The sequence below is a fragment of the Perca fluviatilis genome, chromosome 1 (assembly GCF_010015445.1).
Source record: "Perca fluviatilis chromosome 1, GENO_Pfluv_1.0, whole genome shotgun sequence".
NCBI lineage: Eukaryota > Metazoa > Chordata > Actinopteri > Perciformes > Percidae > Perca > Perca fluviatilis.
Genome location: NC_053112.1, coordinates 41,853,165 through 41,866,810, shown reverse-complemented (window position 1 = coordinate 41,866,810; position 13,646 = coordinate 41,853,165). Strand labels below are relative to the sequence as shown.

Here is a 13,646-nt window from a genome sequence, read left to right as displayed (position 1 = left end):
CAGCGTGTACCAGAAATGTTAAGGTGTTGAATGGTTTGTGGAAGACACTGTTGAATTGATAGTGATTCAGTGTTTTCATATTTGCCAATATGAACTTTAAAAATTCAAAATTAACTGTTTTTTTGGCCACCTGGAAGCTGAGGAAACATTGACATATCAACCTTTAAAGTTGATATGATACACTTGTTCGCAAACAATTACTTCTTTACACATCCTGCAGTTACAGAGCAACATTATCATTCATTTGGAATCAGAATCAGATTTATACCTATAATTGCATTTGTAGTGGTTGTGTAGTGGTCTGCTACACAATCAAGTTGGTTTGTCGAGGTTGTGCAAACATTTTGTTTAGGGGATGTGAGAAGTTCACAGTATAAATGATATGTGCAATGGTCAGGGATAATAGTCCAGGATGTGCATTAATGTAACGTGGTGACTGAGGGTGGGGGAGTTGAGAGACTGTTAGATTCTGTCTGGGGGTCCCGGGCCTTGTTGAAGAGACCCACTGCAGTCGGGAAGAAACTGTTCTTGTAGAGTGAGGTTTTGGTCCTGATGGACTGCAGCCTCCTGCCAGAGGGGAGAGATTCAATAGGTTTGTCATCACTCTTTGTCATTACCTCTAGACTCACAAAAAATGCCTTTTGGAGCCATCCCCGAACCAGGGTTCTTCAACGTTTTTTAAAACCAAGGACCCCTTAACTGAAAGAGACGGAGCAGGGACCCCCTACTACTAATATTGTAAAAAATGAAGTTGCATATTAAACTGGGCCTACAATAAAGTGTAGGGTGGCCTAAAGCCTTTATACATACATTTATAGTGCATAGAATACTAAGCTATTAAAATAATAACTGTCAGCATGATTTTATAAATTATCTTTTAATGTTAAACAACAAATGTGGCACAGTGAATTGTTAGGATGAACTGTGTCTGTGGGTGGCTATCTCAGTGATTACCTTACCTATAGGCCAGTAAGCAGTGGGGATTTATATTTGCTAATAATATGTTGGATTCATCTAGACTAAGACTTTAATTTTTTGAAAAAACTTTCAAATAATAATATCAATAATTTGGAGGCCCCCCTGCAGTGACTCTGAGGACCCCCTAGGGGTCCCGGACCCCCTGTTGAAGATCTAAACCCAATAGTAAGTCAGACATATTGTGCCATTATTTGATATTTTTTACCATTTCCAGGGGTTGTACTTTAACTTTACTTTTATAGATTTAACCCAATTCAGTTCAGAATTGGTCAGTACAAGCTAAAGACCTTTGCAAAGCTAAATTACTAAGCTTTTCATTTTTTTGTCATACAGTGTGGGTGTGGCAAGGCAGCGAATTTCCAGTGTTGCACTGCCAAACACAAAGCGGTTTCTAACTAGACTGTACATGGGCCAATCTGACCCAAACTTCTAATGCTTGATAAGAGTCATGGCCTGTGGACATATACAAACAATATAGAGTTATAGTCATAGCGTCATCTACTGGCAACAGGAAGTTACAGTCATACTTTAATGTCCTCTTCCTAGCAGCTTGACCAGATCCAACTCAAAAGTGTTCAGGAAAGCCTTATTTTAAATTTTTTTATTGAACAGCGAATTGTCGGCGACGCAGACATGATGCATGAAATAGGAAGTTGTTGTATCTTGAATGTACATTATCCAATCTGCCCTAAATTTCTCATGCTTGATATGCCTGAGGACATCTACATGCCACATTGACTCGTAGTCGAAGCTCCACCTACTGGCAACAGGAAGTCAGATATATAACATACATAATTCGTTTTACATGAAATGTATAATGTGTGGTCTACAGTTGATATTGAGCAACAAAATGTTTGTCTCGTGCTGCCCCCTATACTTCAGCCATGCACCTGTACTTCAGCCACGCCCCTTTCATAACTCATGAACTGTTTGTCGTAGACTCTTGTGTGAGGCATAATGCAGTCAGCAGAAAGTTCCTTTTTTATTATTGCTGGTTTGCCCCGCCCCCTATGTTTGAACCCTGCCTCCTTTCATAAAAAATTAACTATGTAATGTAGACTCTTGTGTGACGCATCTTTGTAAACCATTTCATGACCGACTTATGGTTATGTATTTATTGTTTATCTGCATGAATACTAAACCACATTAGTTGTATAGCTGCGGTTTCCTTTTCTCTATAAGGTGAGGAGAGGATTTTTCTTCTCTCTGGCCGTTAAAACAGAACAATTCAAAACATGATTAAATCAGCAACACAAATTAAACCTCTAAAAAGCTTACAAGACACTTTTCATATCTTCAATACTTGAAGATTACTAATATAACTATACAACTAAATAACAGGTTTTAACCAGGATCAGAAAACATAAGGTTGCTGTAGTATGACGCTGACATATACATACGTATATACACTTTCTTATTATTGTTCATTGAAGTCTAATTGTTAATGTTCAAACCCTCACGGGAATCTTCAGAATACAGAACTTCGGTCTTATGGAGGAAAAAACGCTTTAGATTGGCTTGATGAGCCATGAGTTCTGGTTGATATGTAAAGGAAAGAGAACATATATCCTTAAGACAATCAGATCCTGTTCTGAGGAAACTATACACAATGCATTCTATGTCTCTCGGTCAGGAAACACTCCACTTAGTCTAATTGATTATTAGCTTCAATTGTTCAATTTATTATTTGCGTCATCATCTCTTGAGAGAGATGCACAGCAACCACAATAATAATATTAACAACTATATAATAATAGAAATTTGACTAATAATTAATAAAGAAGTGGATATATTGATATGAATAGTAGCAATATTAATGGCAATAATACCAGTAACGATAACGGAAAAATAAAATAATAATAGCTTTAGGAAGTGGGCATCAAGCAGGACCACTGCAGCAGGTGCCGCCACAATCTAAGGAAATCTACGAGATGAGAAGGCATAAGGACTCCAAGGAAGAAATTAGTAACTAAGTTACATGCATTAATGCATTAATGGGACTTGGATACACACAGATGGAGAGAGAGAGAGAGAGAGAGAGAGAGAGAGAGAGAGAGAGAGGAGCTCAGTGTGTCATAGGAAGTACCCCAGCAGTCTAAAACTATAGCAGCATAACTAAGAGCTGGTCCAAGGCACACCTGAGCCAGCCCTAACTATAAGCTTTTATCAAAGAGGAGAATTTGAAGCTTATTCTATTCTATTCTATTCTATTCTAAATGTGGAGACAGTGTCTGCCTCCCGAACCCAGACTGGGGGCTGGTACAAGTAACTCTGCATTCTGGGAGCACAGTGCTCTAGTGTGACAATAAGGTACTATGAACTCTTTAAGATATGATGGTGCCTGACCATTAGAGCTTTGTAGGTCAGGAGAAGGATTTTAAATTAAATTCTGGATTTTACAGGAAGCCAATGCAGAGAAGCTAATACAGGAGAAATATGATCTCTTTTCTTAGTTCTTGTCGTTATACGCGCTGCAGCATTCTGGATAAGCTGGAGAGTCTTAAGGGACTTATATATGAGCAGCCTTATAATAAGGAATGTCAATAGTCCGGCCTTGAAGTAAGAAATGCATTTGCTACTTTTTTTGTCTTGAGACAGGATGTGCCTAATTTTTGTGATGTTACGCAGGTGATAACAAGTTTCTTTTAAATGGGCAATAAAGGATATATCCTGATCAAAAATAACTCAGAGATTCCTTATGGTTAGGGTTGGGTACCGAAACTCGGTGCCAATAGGGAACCGGTGCCGACGTAAACGGTAGTAACGAGACCGAATAAGAACGAAAATTTCGGTGCCTCATTTCGGTGCTTGACTTTACACTACACCTGACAGCATGTAACGTTAGCCTACCTTTAGCTAGCAGCTGGATTAAACACCGGTAAAATGTTGACAGCTAACGTTAAACAGTGTAAAGTGTGCCTGTATTTCACTGTGGAGGACTTCAACAGCGGGATGTAACAGTCTGCTCTGCAGCGCAGCAGCAGCTGCCGTTGTCGCAATTCATAGATATACAATATGTTTATATGGTCGGAATGAAACAACACAGACGGTGCGCGCAGCCTTGCAGCTGCAGTTGTCGGAATTAAAACAACACAGACGGTGCGTTCACTTGCAGCTGCCGTTGTCGGAATTAAACAACACAGACGGTGCATTCACTTAAAACAGGTAGCCTCGTGGTGCATTCACAGTAATTGTAAAATACCCTTTTCCCATCTGGGGTTCAACAGCAATTTACTGGTGAAATAACTTATTGTTATTGTTATAGTTATTACATTATTATTAAATCTTTAATTTTGACCATGTCCTTAGCAATAAACAAGTCACTGACTGTTGTTTACTACCCTTATTTTTTTTCTTATTTTTTTTTTTACTTTATTGAAAAGTACCGATTCAGGCACCGTTTAGGCACCGGAACCGTTTTAAAAGTATCGATTTAGCACCGGAACCGAAAAAAAACCAAACGATACCCAACCCTACTTATGGTGGTGCTGGAGGCCAAGGCAATGCTATCCAGAGGAACTATGTCTTAAGATAATGAGCAGCGGAGGTGTTTGGGGCCAAGTGCAATGACTTCAGTTTTGTCTGAGTTTAACAGACAGTTATCAATCTGTCACAATGTAATTATAATTATATTATTTTTTGTATTTTCAGCATGATATTTGGGCCTTGGAGTACACACACATGCTGTTGCTATTTACTGTATAAAAAGAGTAACAAGATTTTTCACATGTAGACAGACCATGAAAGGCTATTCTCTCTCTCTCTCTCTCTCTCTCTCTCTCTCTTTTTCTCTCTCTCTCTCTCTCTCTCTCACGCTCTCTCCCTCTCTTGTAATGCACACCCGTATTGCTTTTGCAGTTATCTATTATTGGTGCTATCAGTATTCAAACTATTGTTGTCATGTGAATCAGTAATGATATCAGTCACACAGCAAAAGACTCATCATTGTTAATCAGTATAGTAATAACAATTACTTTATTTTTGTTATGAAGGTGGCAGCCAACACCTTGTCGTCCCCCCAGCACACAGGAAACTACACACACACTTTGTCTTCTCCTCAACATGCCCCCACCTTCAACCTGCTGTCCCCCAGCCACCAGCCAAACTACGCCACGTATAAAGAGGGCTACAACGTTTACGGCATTGAGAGTGTCAAGATCTAACTCGGGTAGGAGAGTGATGATTGATGGCTAAAACCTTTCTCACCTCACAGTCATAGACAATGTTTAGACAAAGAACTTTTAACTGGCATTCATTCATACCATACCATCTAACAGCTGCATTCACATTATGGTGGTGCATAACCGCTTCAAATGCAAACTGCATTTTCATTGGACCTCAATGATCTAAAAAGGCAAACTTTTTTAACTTCTTAACCTTTGTGCTTCACTTTACCTGTGTTTGATTGTCGTTAAGCTACCATCAATGGAACTCAAAATTCCCTGTGTCGTCCAGTGGCGCAAATGCTCCTTTTTTTGTAGGCTGTTAAGGAACTGTTTAGTTTTAATGGCAGTGACTATTAGCTATAAAATAAATGGCAAGATCAAAGAGGAGATCATTAGTAAATTAAAATAATATTTCTTTTAAAACGAAGTACAGAGGCCTCTAACACCCAATAATGTAATACCTGAAAATGTAATAACATTTGCACTAGATACATAGTGATACAATAGGCGTCTCTCAATCGAAACACAGTCTTATTGATGACGTTGTGAAGTTGGGTGGGATCACGAGAATTGTTGTCTTCACTGCTAAACTATGACCGAAGAAATTGTATCTGTTTATTGACAAGTGAATGTATAAGCTTTATTTACATTTTGTTTAGTACAGTTATTCATTTCATGTTTTTCATATGAGATAGAAAATATTTATACATTCTAAAATATTTTGATTTTATTTGTGATGGTAGTTGACCGATTAGCAAGCAAGCAAGCTAAACATTAGCCAGCTAAAAGCAGAATATCACAATGTATTTCACATGTCAGCGTCTCCTCTATGATTTTTGTAAGCACCGGGTTGTCTTCCCCCATGCTGGGAGACTACCATTACTTTGCTGGTCGGGGCTGAGTCATACTCAAAATAACTATGAGCGTGTTGAACGTTGTTGTAACTTGATAACGTTACCATACATTTTAGCCACCAAGCATTAGCCATATGTATTGACATTTCATATCAATATATACATACATTCATTTTCAATAAGAGAGCATACTTTTTTTACATTATTACATTATGCATCAAAATGATTACACGTTTTGGGGAAATAATGACCCACCTGGAAAATGTTATTACAATATCAGTCAGGTCATTGTATTACATTATTGGTAAAGTTATTACATTATTTGGTTTTATTATTTTTGTTCTTACATTTCAGGAAATTATTACATTATTGGGTGTTACAAGGCCTTAATCAGCTGGTCACCACAGCTATTTTTGGAGACCCCACAATTATTTTACATGTCTGCTTTTATTTGAGATTATGAACGAAAATGGTTACATACAGCTTGAAAAATCGTTTAAAAAAGCAACAAATAAGTCTACTACTGCAATGACTACAAACATTTTATGGGACGGTTATGTTCTAAATTTATAAAATGACAGACATGTCCAGTCCTTTTACGGACTTTTTCCTCCAAAAAGCTGTATTGAAAGATAATTTAGGTTTGCTAGGCATTGCTGAGTATTACGATTACGTTATATTACGGACGTGATAAAGTTGTTTAGCTGATAGACTAAACGTACGTTGTAATAGCAGCGTTCAATTGGCTGCGCAACTAGCCCATGGTTTAATTTTAAAGATGGGATGGTTTGGACTGGTAGCAGCATCAAACACTGGACATGTTGATAGAACAAATGAAAGTGCAACACCACTGTATAACAATGATAAATAGCCCTGTTCCCTTTGAGTTGATTAACTCGTTAAAATACATACAGTGTGGGATATCACAGCCTGCATGGCCTGTTTGAAGACGCTCTATTCACACCTTAGAGGCAGATGACCTGTGGTGATGTGTGTTAGGGTCAAGCTGCACATTTATACTTCTACTACCTATCTACTTATACTTCTTAAGACGACCTCCTGGACCTCCCTCCAGGATGGGGCTTCAGTGCTGAGTGATTTTGTTGGCCTATCGACGGTGCAAAGGCTGTTATCTGCCAAAGGAATGTCTCTAGGGTCGCTGAAGGTTTTCTTAACAAACTCTTCCACTTCCTCTTTTGAACTTGTAAGAGTTCCAGACTTCGCTTTCCTGAGGAATGATTTGGTTAAGCGATATGGGTCTTTTATAAACTGGGCTCGTTAGGCTTTCTAAGCTAGTAACACCTGACCCTACAGAGTTAAACAGCCACAGCTAGTATAAGTGCTCAGAATCAGCTTACATTTTTCACAACTAGTACTGTCTGGTCTGTCTGGGGTCTGCTCCAACACTAGACCCTGGAATGGGGGGACACGTGTACTGTTGGGTAGCATAGATACTGGCATTGGAGTAGACATCTCCTTTGCTGGCTAAGAAGCTGTAAAAGTTCACATGGTTTTCCCTCCCCCTGAGCCAACAGCAGTTAGGAACCCCTGCCTCTGTTCCCAGACTAAGTCTTGGAGTTGACTTCATTGTGGAATAAACAACTACAAACCTGGGTCACAATCCCAGTTATGGACAGTATTTTGATTGAGGAGCTGAAAAAGTGGGTTTGGTCAATTCTCCAGGCTATGCTTACCAGAACTAGGTTTTTTTTTTTTTGGAAATGCAGCTAGAATAGAATTACCAAGAGCAGACAGGCTTTGTTGGGCCCTCTGCTCATGCTACAAACTTGGATTGAAAGTCTATTGACCCTAACATCCCCTAACACAGTCTTACAATTCCTTCTTTTTGCACCTAAATGCACTTATTGTCCCATGTTTTAGGTCCTAAATGGAATTGTTAAATGTTGACCACACAAGTTGTTTCCAACACTTGGCAGTTTCCCAATTGTCTTTCAGTTCAGAGAGAACAGTTGTAATAGGTTATTAGTTACAGTTTCAATTATGACAACTGTGTCTGTGTCAACAACACAGTTTGGGGACAAGGCTGAGAAAAAAAGCAAAACGACGGTTCTCCCTTTTTTGAGGTGAACAAAGGTAATTTTGTTGTTTTAAAAAAAGGAGGGAGCCCCACTTTAGACCTGCGAGTTTCTTTCTGGTGAGAGTGCAGGTTGCACCTATTGTTGGTGGCTCAGATGTGGGATAATTTCGGCAGTGTCGGTTTACATCCAGGGAAAATTCCCTGTTCTAATACATAATGCTTTAGTTCTGAAATTAAGTGCAGTGTGTTTATGTGACCATGTATTTGTTTTTATGGGGATGGGAAAACCCCTGTCCAAGCATTGGCTTTCCCTGGCTTGTATCAGCAAAGGTCTTCTATTGCCTCATGGTGTGAGGGCACACCAAACAAGGGCAACATCAAGGGAATGCTAAAAGGCGTATCAGTGAGTGATATTTGTGTAGAAACCAATTGTTCTCAATTGGTTTTGTTCTGTTTAGCTTTTTAAATGACAGGGTTATTTGTTTCCGCTTGGTGTACAATGCATGTGTTAAAGATTTACCTCCTCTGTGGCTTCTCTGCGGGGCGAGAATATATATCCCATATTATATGTGTTGTACCGAGTGAATTAACTGAAAAGGAATGCAATGATGTATATAATGATTCCTGAAGGAGAGGAATGAGGTACACCACCATAGGCCACACAAAGATGTGATATCCTATACTATATGTATTATTATTGTTTTATCTCCTTCAGGGAACAGAAACCATAGTCATAAAATGACAAAAGCACATTCAAGCACAAGATGATGTAGCAGCATCAGTCACCATAGCAATGGATCTTAACAAGGAGATAATGTGAGAAGTTTCTTTCCTCCAAACCAGAATTCATACTCGCATAAATCAATGTTCCTTTCTCGATGATTTGATTTGCCTCCAATGTCTCTCTACACTCCTGGCCATACTGCAACATGCAAACATAACCCAATACATTGCTTTTACACACATTATCCATTCATTTGTTACATAATGCTACAGTATGTCTTGCTACATTTAGTGACCTATAAGCTAAAACAATTTACAAAGGCAACATGTATTTATTATTTAACTAATTGTGAAGAATGAAAATGATCTCTGCAATGACCACATTACAAAGAGCTGCAAAATGAGTGTGTGTGATGTGAAAAGATACTCTGTCATGGTTAGGGCTGGGTATCGTTCAAAGATTTTCGATGCTGGTACCGAGACCAATACGTGACTTTGATACCGGTTCCTAAACAATACTTTTGTAGATACTAATTTTATAAAACGAAAAGAAATGACATTACACATTACGGCAAAAACCTTTTTATTTATTTTTCAGCTCCGACTTCGTGTGCCGTCTCTGTGTAACGAGTTTTTCCTGCGTGTCTCTACGACGTGTAACATTAGACAGCCAATCACAGACATCTTGGTAGAAGCATGATACATGCTGATTGGCTCATTGATGCTGATTTACTCCTTAGGTACTGAAATTGGGTTTTGAATGATGAGGCATTTTTTGATACTCGATACTTTAGAGGCAATTCGGTCTGTGCCTAAAAAGTATTGAATTCAGTACCCAGCCCTAGTCATGGTGTATTTAATTTTATACTGGAAAACAATATATTGAGCTAGTGTACATTTCATAGGAAAGATAGAAATGTTTGAATGTTCATAGATTAAATAACCAGACAGGTATGTTTTGTTTGTCTTGTTACATTGAAGCAAAAATCCTTTAAAATGCAATATTCCCATACACTACACTGATAGACCACAGAATTTCATCCAATAATTACCAGATTATTTTCAGTTTCACCTCTGTGTCTTTCCTGGCTGCCTACTCACGCTAGCTTTCTTTTTCTATGTATGAAGCAGCAAAAAAGTTAAAACATGACGTGTTTGAGTTTATTTGCCTGACTTGACATGGCATGTCCAGCGTTTATTATTGCACATGCGCATATCACAATGTCGATGCTGAAAAGATATATCGTGCAGCCCTACGACGAATGTGTTTTCACACTAAAAACTATGAAACTTGATTAAGGGATGAGTCTTATAGTGCTGATTGAAAATCCTGGAATATGGAATTAAACATTTACTCAAACCTGATGACACCACAGCGTGTTTCAGACATGCCATTAAAGTGATGGTTCGGAGTAATTCACCCTAGGGTCCTTTGCACCATGACCTCGAGCCAAACACTCCCCCAGAAGCTTTTTTCACCTGGGTCGAACATTGGGAGAGTTAGCGTAGAGTAGCGTTATTAGCTGAATAGCTTAGCGCAGGGGCTAATGGACCCACGTTTGTATCTCGTAAGTTACCCCACTAAATATGCCCGAAATGATACCAAACGTCTACAAGTAGTACAAATAGGTTATGCTCTCATAAAACGATGGATTGGAAAGTTTGTAAGTACACCAGAAGTTTATGAACACTGCTCTTCAGCTTCTTGTGCTGCTTGCTGCTGCTGTTACCCGAGTAGACAGTTCTTAGGCCGTCTACAAATTACATACTGAAAAGAGATACAACAAAAATACTTATTAATTTAATGATTAAATAAGGTAATGTCTCCAAACTTACCTCAATTATTACTTGTCTCCTGCGCGTTATACAACAGCACTTACTTTAAAAAAAGTTAAATTAAAAAAATATTTTGTTGCATCTCTTTTCGGTGTTGTAATTTGTAGACGGCCCTAAGCACTCGTCTTACAGCAGCAACAGCAGCCAGAGCAGAAGCCAGCAGGCAAGTGTTATTTACATAAACTTCTGGTGTACTTACAAACTTTCCAATCCATCGTTTTATGAGTGCATAACCTATTTGTACTACATGTAGACGTTTGGTATCATACTTGGGCATTATTAGTGGGGTAACTTACGAGATACAAACGTGGGTCCATTAGCCCCTGCGCTAAGCTATTCAGCTGATAACGCTACTCTACGCTAACTCTCCCAATGTTCAACCCAGGTGAAAAAAGCTTCTAGGGGGTGTCTGGCTCGAGGTCATGGTGCAAAGGACCCTAGGGTGAATTACTCCGAACCATCACTTTAAGTCTGAACCACGCAGGTCACAGCAACACTATCAGAATAAATAAGTCATTTGGAAATCTGGTGGCAACAATCCAGTAATGAAATACTGAAATGAAGACTTTGGCTGGTGCAGGTAAGGTCTGAACAATACTAAAAACCAAAGTCTGCAGTGTACTGACAGACTGCTTTGTGTGATAATTACTTTCAGGATGCTCCCGTTTCATGCCATATTCTCAAAGGTCATCAAAAGGAGATACCTTTCTATTCTACAGTATGGTCTCGTGCCACATTAGCCCTTTTTTATCACAGGGTTGATAATGATTTTAAAGGACAGTTCAACATTTTAGGAAACATGCTCCTCCTGAAACCACAAATTGACATTTTCACATTTCTTCCTGACACGAGATTGATATCAATCTTCTCATGTCACTCTTATAAAGAAAACAAATGAGCATATCTCCCAAAACAATGAACCATTCTTTCAAGTTTCATGTTCTGTCAGAGCATGGTTAACATGTCTTTTCCTTGTACAGATGAAATTCACAGATGCAATGCGCTCCAAAGCTCGTCTATCCATCACAGGATCGACCGGTGAGAATGGTCGTGTCCCGGTGGCTTACCTCCGTCCAGGATTACCCATGAGCCTCAGCATGACTGATCTCTCCTGACCACACCCGAGCCAGTGCCTTACAGCCAATCAACACACATCGCCCCTCCCCCTCTGAAAGTGAGTGGAAATGCTCGTCATTTCCTTCGGTGACCAATTACCGCTCACCGTGGGTAAACTGCCCTGATTTGCATCCCGGAGTTTAGCCAATCCTATCTCTCTGAGGATCTCTAAGACTGGACATATGTTGTCCTCCCTCCACTTGGCTGTCAGGCTTTAGCAAAGACCTGCCTAGTGAATCACTCGACCATCAGCGAGAACGATTGCTGCTCATTTACAATTCATGAAAAACAATCAAGCACAGTGGACAGTTTTCTAAACAAACACACATCATTGTTTTGTAGATTTTTGCCATGGAGGCTATAGAAAGTAAGGGCAACAGTGATGCTGACGTTAACGCAATAACAACATTAATCAGGGATGGGATCAGGAATTGTGGGTATAAAAGCATAATCTTGGTTTAAATGAGTTTGAGTGCTATGAACAAAACCTGACATCCTGAAAAATTGCATCCATGAAATAATAGTAATTGTAATAGCAAATAATGATGTTATTGTTCTTAATTTTTTCCTTATTGCTAGCTGAGAATCCCTAATAAGTAGAGACTTACCTAACCCAAGAGATGCATGGACTGACACACACACACACACACACACACACACACACACACACACACACACACACACACACACACACACACACTATACACAGGGATGGGCAAAAACGAGTCAAAGTGTATGTTGATACAAAATAATCCCAATTTATTTAAAAGCCCCCTTGTGTAGGATTTGAGCATTTCTGACTTTGACACACAGTGGTCACATCAAAAAACATCACTATATGCAACCTGTGGACGCTGACAATAACAACACATCGACTGCACTAGTTTGACTCTTTTTTTCTACAAAAACACGTAAGCCATCACAAACACATAATTCTTTTACCTTTTTATGATAAATCACTTGTTCTGTATATGGACTGAATTATCAAACAAATGCTCAAAAACATTAACTTTACGAGTATTCAGATACAAATGTACTACTTTATTTGATAAGTTAGCATTTGGTTAATGGTGTTACTGCTGTGCTTACGATATTAACAGCATCCTATTAATATGTTTTGTGGTGTTTAAACTTAAGTATTACTGTAAATGACTTTGACTCACTAGTCTACATGTGGCTGTCGTTTATGCTTAACACTCTTCTACCATATGATAGTCACATGGCAGAAGGATATTATAGCACTTATAGGTCGCGTGAAGTCAGTTTTTATTATCCAGTGTTAACAGCATTACATTGAAAGCTCTAGTGCGTAACTTTTTGATATTAATGAACATCCGTTACATTCAAGCCATTGCCAAATGAGTTGCTACAAAGCTAATTAAGACTATCAGCTCCACACAACTCTCTATGTATTTCTCAGTATGACTATGTTCAGAAGATTGTGTCGTCCGGCGACTTTCCTGCGCAGAAACTCGAGTGAAGATAATTACCTCTTCTGAAGAGTCCATGTTTTTTTAATCCTTCTAGCAACTGTGTGGAGGACGGGGCGATCAAGGAAGGCTTGTATCATGTGGACGCCCATACAGTTTAGTTGTCATTACTTAGAATTCCTCATGGGGGAGACAGAAACGACGCACTATAGCGTTAATGGATTTAGTAGTAGTAGTTAGATTTTACCTAGGCTCAGTCTAGGTTCAGACACTAGACCTGAAATAAGTCCCCATCAGTGAACACAAAGTGTGTTCAAAGTGTGCAACAACTTGTCTGCTCGAGCCGTGCAGTGAAAGTGTGATGACACAGCAGTTATTCCTCCATCAGTGTCTACATTGGCTGTGAAGATTAGCATAAGGAAAATAGATTTGTGTGGACAGCTTTATTTTATTCAAATTGTAAAGGTATCTGTTACATCAGGCGTGCATGAGACTGGCACTTTTT

The 13,646-nt window shown here is 39.0% G+C and overlaps 1 protein-coding gene across 4 annotated transcripts in view; it reads left to right on the top strand.

Annotated features, from left to right (window-relative positions):
• Positions 1-13,122, top strand: part of LOC120565568 (glutamate receptor 2-like) — a 124,093-nt gene extending 110,971 nt beyond the window's left edge. For 2 of the 4 annotated variants that reach the window (XM_039811464.1, XM_039811457.1), the window contains exons 19-20: positions 4,971-5,146; positions 11,576-11,712. In XM_039811464.1, coding sequence (XP_039667398.1) covers positions 4,971-5,141 — 171 coding nt within the window. In that variant the 3' untranslated portion in view covers positions 5,142-5,146; positions 11,576-11,712. Of the gene's footprint in view, positions 1-4,970; positions 5,147-11,575 lie in introns of all 4 variants that reach the window. The other 2 variants (XM_039811482.1, XM_039811474.1) reach the window with 2 other exon arrangements.
• The last annotated feature ends 524 nt before the right edge of the window (positions 13,123-13,646 follow it).